The sequence below is a fragment of the Silene latifolia genome, chromosome 9, assembly GCF_048544455.1.
Source record: "Silene latifolia isolate original U9 population chromosome 9, ASM4854445v1, whole genome shotgun sequence".
Taxonomy (NCBI): Eukaryota; Viridiplantae; Streptophyta; class Magnoliopsida; order Caryophyllales; family Caryophyllaceae; genus Silene; species Silene latifolia.
In genome coordinates, this window is record NC_133534.1 from 73399922 (window position 1) to 73412858 (window position 12937).

Sequence of the window (12937 nt, forward strand, 5' to 3'; positions counted from 1 at the left end):
TTAACCATAAAACATTTTTCACCCTTGGTTCCTCATACCATGACCGTTAAATCCATGTTTTGGTGATAATATTTGGTTAATGACATTTAGAAGGTATTTTAAAGCCTTTTATTTCCTTTCTTCACATTTTCAAACAAACATATTAGTCACCAACACAAAGTCATCCTTGGTTCTACATACCATGCGGGATTTTAACCCGGGTACGATGACGAGTATCGACTAATAACATTCAAATGGACATAAAACAATTAGTCCACAATCATTTTCAAAACTATTCATGTCAAGTTTGTCAAACCGAACCCGACACCGAATATTATCAAAATAATGATGATTATTCGAGTCTAGTTCTTCAAATCAACAAATGCGGTCTAAACGACCCCTTTAAATCAAACCGGGTTCAAATACCCATTTTCAACACGTTTTATAACGTTTTCTAAAAGGTCAGAACACGGCACATAAACCGTGGGCTAACCCGCGCCTAAACAGGCTCCTCATTTCTCATTTTCAAAACCAGAGGGAGGCCCCTTGTATCGCCTCTGCGGCTCGCGCCTCATATGGCCGTCAGTGCAATGCTGTTCCCTTCCAAAGATTAGTCTAGGACGATCCCGACTCCGGTTAACTCGGATATAGGACGGGTCAGATGACTATTCAAAACCACACTTGCAAAATGCCTTACTAAGACAAATGGATCATGTTATGCACCCTAAACCTAACACGGTAAATGGATGTTTAATTTCCGTCTTGCATGCAAATCAACCATTAATCCAACTCGATATCTTATACTTGATACTTGGATTAAATCAACCGACTTAGAAAGCTCTCACATGTTAGGTTTAAATCATTGGATGCGCATTCATGCATTTAAACCGTTTTATCAACTTTTGCATTCAACCAACCAAGATCGATCAGTAGAGGCCGCTTAACGCGGGCGGGATTGGGTGTCTGATTAAAGGGGTTCCCAATACGTACCTTCACCTCTTACTCAGAAACTTTGGATAGTGTACGACCTTATCCAGGGCGTACGAGAGTTATTCTAGAGATAGGATGCTAAAGAGGGACGATTTCCTTATCCTTAGTACCTATGTCAAATGCTGCTTTGTGCTTCGATTTGACCGAGGTATAAAGTGGAATTCGAACGGGTTCCAGGCATCCCACAAATGCTTGGTGGCGACTCCGAACATCTCTAATCGTTTCGAGACCCTTACCGAGACGAAACCGACCGATCTAAAACGATCCGATCGAAAGCATTTTTACGCTGCCGAGCGTGGCTTTCAAAAAAGACCGCTATACGTCCGCAGATTGGCCTGGCGTGTAGGTGGCTATGTCCACAACGTGCTCCTCCCTTTTACTTAGCACACCCTCATACTTACATGTTTGGTTATGGCGAGTGACCGACATAAGTGTAACAACTCGTTTGATCGGAAAAAACTCGGTTTAAAACCGTTTTGGTAAGTAAAAAGAGTGTTTTAAAATTTTAGTGATGGTGTAGTGGTCGAAATGGTCGGTCAAGTAGTTTAATGCACGATGACGGTACCAAACAATGTGTAAGGCTCGTGTTTACGATCGGTAGGTCGTAAATATGCGTCGGATTGTGACTTAAGAAGTCGAGTCGAGAATTTTAAGGGAGAAAAGAGGGGGCGGACACTCGCGTAACTCTCAAATGGGGGGAATTTGAGGATTATTTATAGGAGAATGAGTGGTTGTGTGAGTTTTGAGCGACGTGGCCACCTGGGCTGCTCAAAGAGGCGCGAGCCACGTCGCGGTTCTTCGAGTTGTGTTGTCACTTTCACAACAAACGCAATCATGATTTGTTCTATCCTAGGTTTTGTAGTCACATGTTTGGTACTTGACCATTCATGAATCCGGGAAAACTTAACGTAGAAGGTTTGAAATGTTTGTTTTTTGTGGTTGACTCGGTTTGACTCGTTGTTGGAGTCGGGATTTGAATTTTTGAGTCGGTTTTTGGTTCGGTGTCGGTTTTGACTCTAGTTAGTGTCATTGTGACCCCGTCGCCGTGCATTAAACACTCCAGGTATTTTTGAATGTTTTGAGATGTTTTATTTTCGAAATCGTTTTAAGTTTTCCGACGTAAAGTTGTACACAAACTGTCGATCAAACGCCGCGATTCCAAAATATGTTGTAGTCCGATAATCATCGGGTGTTTGTTGGAGTCTCAGCAGATACTGGGTATCTACACACGTTGTCAGGGGGTTGTGTAATGGAAATTGGATTGTTATCGTATGTTTTTGTTATTAGTATTTATTCCTACTCAACCTCGTGGTTGACTGTGTATTCATGAACACCTACGGTGAACCGTTTTATGGGGAGCAGATTTGACAGGTACTAAAGATTAGCTGACTTGGGAGCATTGGGAGAAGTGCTCGCCTTGGACCATAGTTGAAGTCTAGATCACCTAGAACAATTACATCACTTTATTTATTTCCGTTGCGAGATGTATTTTATTTTATATTAAGTTTTAGTTGGTTAAGTTGTAATAAACATGTAATCATTAAATTTTAATTTAAAGTACTTTGGTGAGTTGGACTTTGTTATTCACTACCTCGGGAAACCGAGATGGTAACGCTCTCATTTACTTGGGAATGTCTAGCTAAAGTCTCCCGAATAAATGGGGGTGTTACAAAGTGGTATTAGAGCAAAACGATCCTCAGGCCTAAACTAATGAATAATAAGGAACTTAGGTTGTGTCTAAATAAAATGAACCCCGGGTAAAAAATGTTAGGAGCCCCTTTAAGTGCGGTTAAGGAGACGTCCTTAATTCGTACCATGGCCCTCTAAGTTTTGAACCGGGAACCTTGAGAGAATACTTGAGAATGTGGGGTAATCTAGAATGAATATAATATATTTCCCTTAGTAATTTTGTTTGTCTTGGTTGCATATTATTGTCATTGATAATTACGGTTACGGGGGCGTAACCTTGTTTTACGGAGGAGTGGTATGACATGATTTCTTTTAAAGCATTGTTTTAAGCATGTTGATATGAAGAAGTATGTGGGCATGTATGTGAAAGAAGTGAATATGATTAATCATGTGAAGTATTAATTGTTGTGTGGAATTGTGAAGAATGCGATTTTGGTTGATTTCACAAGATTTTTACCCTTGATTGTTTTGGCTGCCATTTACCGTCTATATAAAATTCTTGTCCGAGATTTTTATGTGTGAAACCCTTGTGAGTTAGATTTCATATTCCGCTGGTCTCATGTTCAAATAATATACGGTTTAGGAGAAATAAATATTTTAGTGGACACTGGTCGAAATCTACCTAGTATAAAAGTTAGGTTCTTTCAAGGCTTCCCATTGGCTGAATTTTTATAGAAATTTGGCCAATATAGGACCCACCATGTTCTATACACCATTTAATTACCCTCTCTCCGCTCATCTCCTCCACCCAATTCAAATCTGAAAAATTACTCCGAAGAAAATGATTTTAAGTTTATTTTGCACGTTTTTTTTATAATAAAATCAATGTATTAATACTCCGTATAATCTAAGCTAATGTAATTTGAATTAATATAATCTAATTCTTTTAAATGATCTCAAGAAAGTGATTACAAATATTTAACATTTAAAAATTACTTATGTTTTTAAAAAAAATTGTTTTAAAATCTTCAAAAAAATCCGTAAACTAAATTTAATAATTTATTTCAAAAAATTCTCTTTAAAAATCCAGTAATTCAGTATAGGAAAAATATGCCATTAAACCATAAAAACTTATATAAAAATAAGATTTAGGAATTTAATTGATAAATATTCTTCAGAAAATATCCAAGTCATTTAAATTTAATAGATTCGATTTCCGTTCATAGAAATACTCTATTGTTTTGTCAAAAAAATAAAATAAAGAAACTTCAAAAAAGGGGAAGATTACATTCAAAATATGGGATTCTTTAAAATTAACGAAAATAAGTTTTAAATAAATGAAAAAAATATATTAAACATAATATAGGCAACGAAATAAAGTAAAAAGAATATTATTTAAAAATACATACTTACTTATATTGAGTAATTTTATATAAAAAAACAATACTCATTAGATCTATGATATTCACTAATAATTTTATAATTTATAAAAAAAAATAAAAAATCAACTTTTAGAAAAATAACCATCAGATCTATGAGAAATTGAATAGAAAAAAATCACAGAAACATGAACAAAAAATGAAACCAACATAGCTGATAGTGAGAGAGATTGACAATTAGGTAAACATTATCGAGTAAGGAGATGATATATTGTTTAAAGAATGAGGATTATAGAGGGAAATTATAGGGACTATGAATCCATGAGATTTACGAGAGATAAAGTTGAGACAGAAGTGAGAGAATGAGTTTGAGGGAGTGATATAATGACGGTGACTGGTGACGGTGTGTTTGATGAGAGAGAGCGAGGGAGAAAGAGGCGTGTGAAGTATGTTAGGTTAGCATTACTGATTTACTACTATTAGCTGAAGGTGGGGGCTTTGGCGATATGTACTGGGATTTTAATGGGTTAGTTTGAGGTTGTTTAAGCCTATTTTAATCATATTTAGATTTTGAACCAACAGTTTGTTATTCAGCCTATTTAGATTGACACGAGTTATAGAGTAAGACGGATCACCCTGTGAGACGGTTTATTTCTACAAATAAACCATTTATCTAATACTAATAAGTAAGTTGTTTTTATATACAACGAAATCGTCTCACCGTATAAAACCGTCTCATGTAATAACGACTGTATTAATGTTATTGTCTTTACTATATTCAATATTGTCGATTGATATTCTTACTTATAATTATGTATATTTGAATTTCAATATTTCTACATTTTCTTCATTCATAATTTAATAATAACAATTGTTTAATAAGTAACCCCGTGCAATTTTTGCACGGGATTAAAACTAGTATTCCTGTACAGTGATGTTCAGCGCAATGTTTTTGTAAAATTTCCATTTAAAAACTACATAATGATTTGTTATAATTCCAACTCCACTGTTTAATAGACTCGTGTATGTTTTTAAGTTGATAAACCACGTTGTAAGGAGATATTTTAACAATTTATGGTAATTTTTATAAGTTGACCTAAGTTTCTGATAAGTTGCTGTAAAATTTCTGTTTCGACCATGTAGTTTGTAAAATGCATTATAAATTGATCTTATGAGTTTTTGACTTGATTCTTTCACTCATGATTTATTATCCCTTTGTATTTTCTACAAAGTATAAACTCTCAAGAAGTTATTGTGTTATTAGTTATTTATGATTTTTAGAATTGGTAACATATTTTCCTTAGTTTTCAACAAATGACAGTTTTGGTTTCTTAATATTTTGATATTGAGAATTGTATGAAGTAGATTACTATGTCCAGTGATATGCAGAATGTGTTGCCCTAAGCCTATATATATGTTGCACTTAATCCTAAACCTAGAAAGCATAAATGGGCTCGTCTTGGGAATAGACTTAGGAGGGTCATATGAATTAAGAATTAATTAAATAGTTATGCATATCTTTTATTGTAAATTATTATTTATTTGCCAATGTATTCGTCGGTAGTTAAGTGGATTAGTTAAGTTTAAATAAAGTTAGTTTGAGTATATTATATGTTGTGATTTTGCAATTTGGAAGTAAATAAATATTTTGTATTCATTTAACCATTAATTGGTGTTATGTTGGAAATAATAGTTGTCTTATGTTACAATGTGTGTTCCTTGTTTTGTGGCATTACAACAATGATGTGATTGTTCCCATTGTTTCATATTCTGAACTTCGAGGACGAAGTTTATTTTTAGGGGGAAGGAATGTAATACGACAAATGTTTTATTATTTGTATGCCTTGTGATAAGATTGGTGTACGTGGTTGATAATCGTAAATGGATAATTGTGTTGGATGGTGCTTAGTTATGTGAATGCTTATAAGTGTTGTGGTAGTAGTTGGGGCCGAACTTCGGGACGGAGTTCATTTTAAGGGGGGAAGACTGTAATACCCCGTAATCTAGTGAAGTTTGTATAACTAATTTACGTAATTCGAATAATAAATTAAAAGCATTTATATTTAATAATTGAAAATAAGACGGAATAAATAAATAATAAAATAATAAATGAGTCGGAGGGCGTGACTTGGGGTGTGATTATAAGTTGACTCGGGAATTCTAGTAACGGAATTATATAATTATAATAATAATAATAATAGTAATAGAAATAGTAATAACAAAATAATACGATATAATATAATAATATTTCTTAGTAATTTCCTAATTGGTTTCTTATAACCTTAACCTATCAATATAAATAGATGGTAAATCTCAACAATAGTCTTTATAATTCATAAGTCTGAAAATAATTCATAAAAGAGAGAGGGAGATTTAGAAGGGAGAAAAGGGGAAGAACTCACCTTTTATTATCGTCTCAAGGTAAGTTTATATAACCGTCTCACAATATAATGTATGCTTCTTATGATTATAATAACTCGAGTTATAGACCACCATAGGACCTGATTTGACCGTGACCTTGACCATGAGACACCAGAGGGTGACCGGACCCACGTTGGAACACCGTTGACCGGCGGGGAGAGGGTGTTTGACCGGGGTTTTGTGGTGGTGGTTGTTAGGGTAAATAATACGTTAGACTCGATTTTTGACCCTTGTAGTCGACCATGGTGGGTGGCTTAGGGTGGACGTAGGTGGTAGTACGTGGTGGTGGTGGCCGAAAATTCGAAAACAGGGGAGGAATTGTTTGTTGTAGTTGCTGCCGATATTGGGTTCTGCTATGGAGGTGTTGTTGAGTCGAGGGGATTGAGAGACCACCCTGGAGTCACCTTGGACCAGTGGTGGCAACAGTGGTGGCTGGGCTGAGCTGGGGATGTTAAAATCGTGTGTTGGTGTGAGAGGGTTGTCGGGTTGGACTGTTATGTCGTAGGTGTCAATTATGGCGGTTTTTAGGGCAGGTTTGGGTGGCCGTGTCTTATTGGTGGTGCTGGGTACGATGGGGCTAGGTCTGTGGTGGCTGAGTTGGGTTGTGGTGATGTTAAAGAGGAGTTTTATAGGCGGCGTATGTTGATGTCGGGTTTTTGGTAATTTGTATGATTGTGGTTGTCTTGGCTAGGGCGTGAATTTGTGGGTTGTAGGGAATGGCTAGGCTGGTGGTTGGTGGTTGTCGGAATACGTTGTGGTGTGGGCTAGGAGGTGACAGGATGTGTGGTGGTGCTAGGTGGTCGGTGGTGTCGTGTATGGTGGGTGTAAGTGGATGGGGTACAGGGGATAAAAACCGTGTATGGGGGGGGGGGGTACGTGTTTGGGGTTGTTGCGTGGATATGGGTATGTGACATGGTTGTTTAGTCGGTTTACATGGGTATTGGCCATCGGGTTCTTAATTGTTTGTTTTGGGACGGGTTTTAAGTGGGTAATTTGGGTGACTCGGGTTTGTTTAAGTAATCGGGTTTTACACAATAATTATAATATCGTAATCTTTAATTATAATAAATAATTAGTTTGAATAATTAATATAATAAAAGGAATAAATAAATAAATAATTGAATCGAATTATAATATTTTGATTAGGTGACGGTTGTGAAGAATTATAATCGGATCGGATTACTTTATTTATTGGATTGCTTGAGCTACGTAATTGGAATTGCTTGCTAGGTAGGGATAAATCCTACTCAACTTTTACTCGATAATGTTTGTTGGATGGTTTGTATTAAAGTGAATTGATCGTATGTGAATTGTGTTGATTGATATAATCACAACTGTTGGAGGGGAGAATTACATTGTATATGTAAGTTATATTGTGGTGGAGTATTATTATAGTATTAACAGATTTATTCTGGCAGACATTACTTATAGTAATGTGGAGTGCTTGAACAGATTTATTCGCGGATATATTTATCGTGTTTACTCGAGCGGACCCAGTTTGGTCCGCAGGGCCATCCGTGGATATTACTCAACTATATGTTGAGACAGACATTATCTTTTGGTAATGTAGTGTGTGTTTACTCACCTTCGGGTTAAGGCTGCCCCGGTCAGGGATTGGCGGGATGATTAGTGTAACGAGTATAGCTCGGCTGAAGTGTGCTAAGTAAAAGAGAGGAGCACGTTGTCAGGGGGTTGTGTAATGGAAATTGGATTGTTATCGCATGTTTTTTTTGTTAGTATTTATTCCTACTCAACCTCCCGGTTGACTGTGTATTCGTGAACATCTGCGGTGAACCGTTTTATGGGGAGCAGATTTGACAGGTACTAAAGATGAGCTCGACTTGGACCATAGTTGAAGTCTAGATCACCTAGAACAATTACATCACCTTATTTATTTCCGCTGCGAGATGTATTTTATTTTATATTAAGTTTTAGTTGGTTAAGTTGTAATAAACATGTAATCATTAAGTTTTAATTTAAAGTACTTTGGTGAGTTGGACTTTGCTATTCACTACCTCGGAAACCGAGATGGTAACGCTCTCATTTACTTGGGAATGTCTAGCTAAAGGCTCCCGAATAAATGGGAGTGTTACATATTATTATTATTATTATTTTTTTTTTTTTAATTTTTTTTTTTTTTTGCAAGAAAGGTATTTTCTCATATATTCCAAACAAGGGAGTACATAAGATTTCGTACAAGAGTATATCCCCTAAACTATACAATTACCAAAAAATGTATTAGGAGTGTAGAGCCTCTATGATGTCATCATGTAGGATTTGGTGTGACTTGGTAAGGAGGATAAGATCAACACTATGTTGAATCTCCTTGATGAGAAGTTGGGCAGGACATTCATAACCTTCAAAAATTCTTCTATTCCTTTCATGCCACAGACTGTAAACAACTGAGGCTAAGCAACAAATGATGTTCTTATTCCGCCAATGCTTACGAGGAGTACGTTTAAGAGACCACAAGAGAAGACTGCGTAGTTGCAGGTTCTGAACGTGAAGACCCATCCCAGTAAGCAGACCACGCAGAACCTGTTTAGAGTAGCAACAGTGGAAAAAGAGATGACAGGAACTTTCAGCCTGGAGCTTACATAAGAAGCATCTATTAGGCAGACAAATACCCCGTGTACTGATAAGATCCAAAGTAGCAAGTTTTCTCTGAACTGCAAGCATAAGGATAATTTTGTGTCTGGGCAAGAGGGAGTTGTCCAGCAATGGTTTGAAATAAGTTTGAGTCTGGTAATGCTGTCTGATAAGATTGTAAGCCTTGAGTAGAGAGAATTGACCCTTGACAACACAACTGTGCAGAGAGGCTTTAGCTTGTTGCAGGGTACTAGAAAGAGTGACAAAAGCATCTTTGGTAAGAATGACACCCCTTAGGCTGTCAGAGAAATAGTCATGGATGGAGAGATCCCAGATGGAGATACCATCTAGGTAGTAATTAGTGACCCATTCCACCCAGATAGAGCCCTGTCCAAGATCCAAAAGCCATAACCATTTGAGCATACAAGCCTGATTCCAAGTAGAGAGGTCAGTTACCTGGAACCCACCTTCAAGCCAAGGAGCACAAATACTTTTCCAGCTCTTGAACACCATTTTTCTACCACCCTTATAACCCCAGAAAAATTGCTTACAAAGGGAGGATATGAGGCTGCAAATGGACTTGGGCAAAAGAAGGCTACCACACCAGAAGTTGGCAATACCAAAAACAATGGAATTCAGGACCTGGAGCTTACCAGCATAAGAAAGTAAGTTGGTGGTACAGCTATGAAGATTCTGAATTTTTTGAATCAGAGGGGCAAACATAGGAGTAGTGAGCCTGGAAGGGTGAATAGGGAGACCAAGGTATCTAAAAGGGAAGGCTCCCTCAGTAAGACCAATGGCATCCAGGATTTGCTGTTTGATATCAGGATCCACACCCCCAAAGTATGTTTCAGATTTATCAAAATTAACTCTAAGGCCATACCAGCTAGAGAAGAGTTGAAGTACCTCAGCAGCTTTCTGGACAGAAGGGACATCACCCCTAGTGAAAATCATGAGATCATCAGCAAAAATCAAGTGTGTGAGACCCAACTTAGCACATTTAGGGTGGAAAGAGACATTAGGGTCCCTACACATGACCCTGAGAACACGTGAGAGGATTTCCATGCACAGCACAAAGAGTAAAGGGGAAAGAGGGTCACCCTGTCTAACCCCACTTTTCCCTTTGAAAAAACCATGGTGAGAACCATTTACTTTGAGAGTATACCAGGGACCAGTAACACATCCCATAATCCATTTAATGAAAGGAGGAGGGAAGTTAAGAGCACTAAGCATATTCTGAATAAAGGGCCACTGAATGGAGTCAAAAGCCTTACTAATATCCACCTTAAGTAAACATCTAGGAGTAAGGAATTTTCTGGAATACCCTTTAATAAGACTCTGAGTGAGCATGACATTACCATGAAGGCTTCTACCAGAGATGAAGGCAGCCTGCTCTTTACCTGCAAGCTTGTCCATGACTCCTTGAAGCCTCACAGTCAAGACTTTACTAATGGTTTTATAAATGATGGAGCAGCAGGAGATGGGACGAAAGTCCTTGACACTAGAAATAATCCTCTTTTTAGGAATAAGGGTTATGAGAGAGACATTAGCTTGTTTAGGCATGAAGTTGGTCTTGAAAAATCCAAAACAGCCAAACAAAAATCATCAGCAATGATATCCCAGGCAGGTTTGAAGAAACCAGAAGAGAAGCCATCAATACCAGGATTCTTAGAAGAGTGAATAGAAAAAAGAGCAGACTGTATCTCAGTCCTAGAGATGGGAGCAATAAGAGCAGCCTGATCCTGGTCAGATAAGCACTGACCATAAGGTATAAAACAAGGATCAATAGGGTGAACAGTAGAAGAAGAACCCAGAAGCTGTTGATAGTAATCAACAAAAGCTTCCCCAACATCATGTAAGCCACTGTGTAAGGAGCCATGGATGTCCTGAATTTCCCCAATATATTGGCTCTGTTGTCTCTCCTTAATTTTTGCAAAGAAAAACTTAGAGCGAGAATCATTATGCTCAATATCATGAACTTTAGCCTTTTGTATAAGAATTTTTGTTTCAGCCTCCTTAAGGGCCCAAAATTCCTGAGAGGCAGTCTTCTCCTTAAGAATAAGGTCTTCAGAAAGAGGAGATTGTTACAAGGCAAGGAAACATTGGTTAAGCTCAGCCTGTTTCAGTTTGACACTGGTACTGATGTTAGAAAAATGAGCTAGATGCAAAGCAGTCAAGGACTTCCTTGTGTTCTTAAGTTTTGCCATAAGCCTATGCATAGAATTACCCACTGGTGAAATTTGCCAAGCCTCAGCAACCTTGGTTAAGAACTCAGGATGATCAATCCAACAGTTAAGGAACTTAAACTGTTTCTTAGGGAGAGGATCCTTAGAGAAGGAAAGGAGAGCAGGGCAGTGATCATAAATGCCAGGAGGAAGGAACTGAGCAGTAGTTTGAGTAAAAGAGATAAGCCAGTCAGCATTAATCAGAACCCTGTCTAATTTAGAGTAAACCCTGGTGTTGACCTCTTGTTTATTAAACCAGGTAAAATCAATACCTGATCCATGCATATCATCCAGACCACACTCAGATAAGAATGAGTTAAAGTCAGTCATGTCAGTGAGATCAGGAGGAGTATTGCTAATCTTTTCATGAGCATATCTTACAATATTGAAGTCACCCATAACCACCCAAGGACCAGTCTGATGGGATTGCTGGATCAGACTATTCCAGAGGGATTGTCTAGCCATAGGACAATTACTACCATAGACAACAGATAAATGAAAAGATCTGCCAGAGGCAAAGTGCTGAACAAAACAGTGTACTACCTGAGCATGTTCCTGCAGAACAGAAACCTTAGTAGTAGAAGTATCCCAGAGAAGCCAAATCCTCCCATTATGATGCATATTGTAATTGCAAAAGTTACTGTACTTTTTGAACTTGGACCTTAAAATCCTATGAGATTTATTGAGCTTCACCCTGGTCTCAAGGAGACCCAGGATATCAATTTTATTATGTTGAAGAAAGTTAACCACCTCTAAATGCTTCACCAACTTATTGAACCCCCTAATATTCCAAGTAGACACAATCATGGAACATTAGAAAGGGGGGGGGGGTCATCCTCTAATTGGCCCTCTTCCAAGGCAGATTGCTCAGAGGTAGTAGCCAAGACACTAAACTTGTTAGGAGAGCAAGGCAACTGAACAGTAGTGTTTTCAGAAGTAAGAACATCATAGCCAGGAGTCACACTGACCATCTAAGCAGTGGAACCCTCTACACAGGGATCCTGACCTAGCACACTGCATTCTGAGTGCTTTACAGAAGCCACAGATGAAGAGACAGGATGACCAACCAGAGGGGGCGAACCTAGCACAGGGCATTCTGAGTTAACCCCCTCTAGAAGGACAGCTGACTCAACAATCTGAGGAGCTGAGGTACCACCTAGCAAGTGGCATCCTGAGTTAGGGAGCTGCATAGAGGGACCAAGGACAGGTGGGTCAGTGGTTGCAGGTTTAGAGACCTGCTTCCCAGATTTCTTCTTTCTACCAGACCCAACAGGAGGGTCATGCACAATAGTAACAGAATTAGTATCAGAAGCAATAGCAACAGAGCCAGGAGTCACACTGGTCACCTGGTCAGTGGAAGCCACCATACATAAAACCTGACCTGGCTCATTGCCAGACAACCCAGAGACAGGCAACTGAGAAGGGGGGTCAGTGACAGGTGAGACAGTGGTTACGGGTTTAGAGACCTGTTTCCCAGCATGCTTCTTTTGGCCAATCACCCCAGGTGGTCCATGTGCCTTGTGGGCAATGGTAGTGCTTTTGGGAGCATTAGCCTGGGCAGGTCTATTCCTTTTGCAGTTACTGTCAGTATGTCCAAGCTTTAGACAGGTTTTGCAATAATAAGGAAGCCATTCATAGACAACCCTTTGAGAAGAGTGACCAATGAAAGGAGCATTGATGCCAATATGGTCAGGAAGATCTTTGGAAATGTCCACTTCAACAAGG

The 12937-nt window shown here is 38.3% G+C and overlaps 1 protein-coding gene across 1 annotated transcript; it reads right to left on the reverse strand.

Annotated features, from left to right (window-relative positions):
* Positions 1-10519: 10519 nt before the first annotated feature.
* Positions 10520-12183, reverse strand: LOC141601209 (uncharacterized). Its single transcript, XM_074421473.1, has 3 exons — positions 12107-12183; positions 11215-11993; positions 10520-11052 (listed from the first exon to the last, which is right to left on the reverse strand). The coding sequence occupies exons 1-3, from the start codon at positions 12181-12183 to the stop codon at positions 10520-10522; spliced, it is 1389 nt and encodes a 462-aa protein (XP_074277574.1).
* Positions 12184-12937: the final 754 nt, after the last annotated feature.

What these genes read in the sequence shown, in the direction of transcription:
- LOC141601209 (XM_074421473.1), bottom strand. Translation starts at nt 12,183, where the DNA reads ATGGTCAGTGTGACTCCTGGCTATGATGTTCTTACTTCTGAAAACACT. An exon ending in TTGCCTTGCTCTCCTAACAA is followed by an intron (nt 11,994 to 12,106) that starts GTTTAGTGTCTT and finishes TTGGAATATTAG; the next exon opens with GGGGTTCAATAAGTTGGTGA. An exon ending in TTGGCAAATTTCACCAGTGG is followed by an intron (nt 11,053 to 11,214) that starts GTAATTCTATGC and finishes CTCTTTCTGAAG; the next exon opens with ACCTTATTCTTAAGGAGAAG.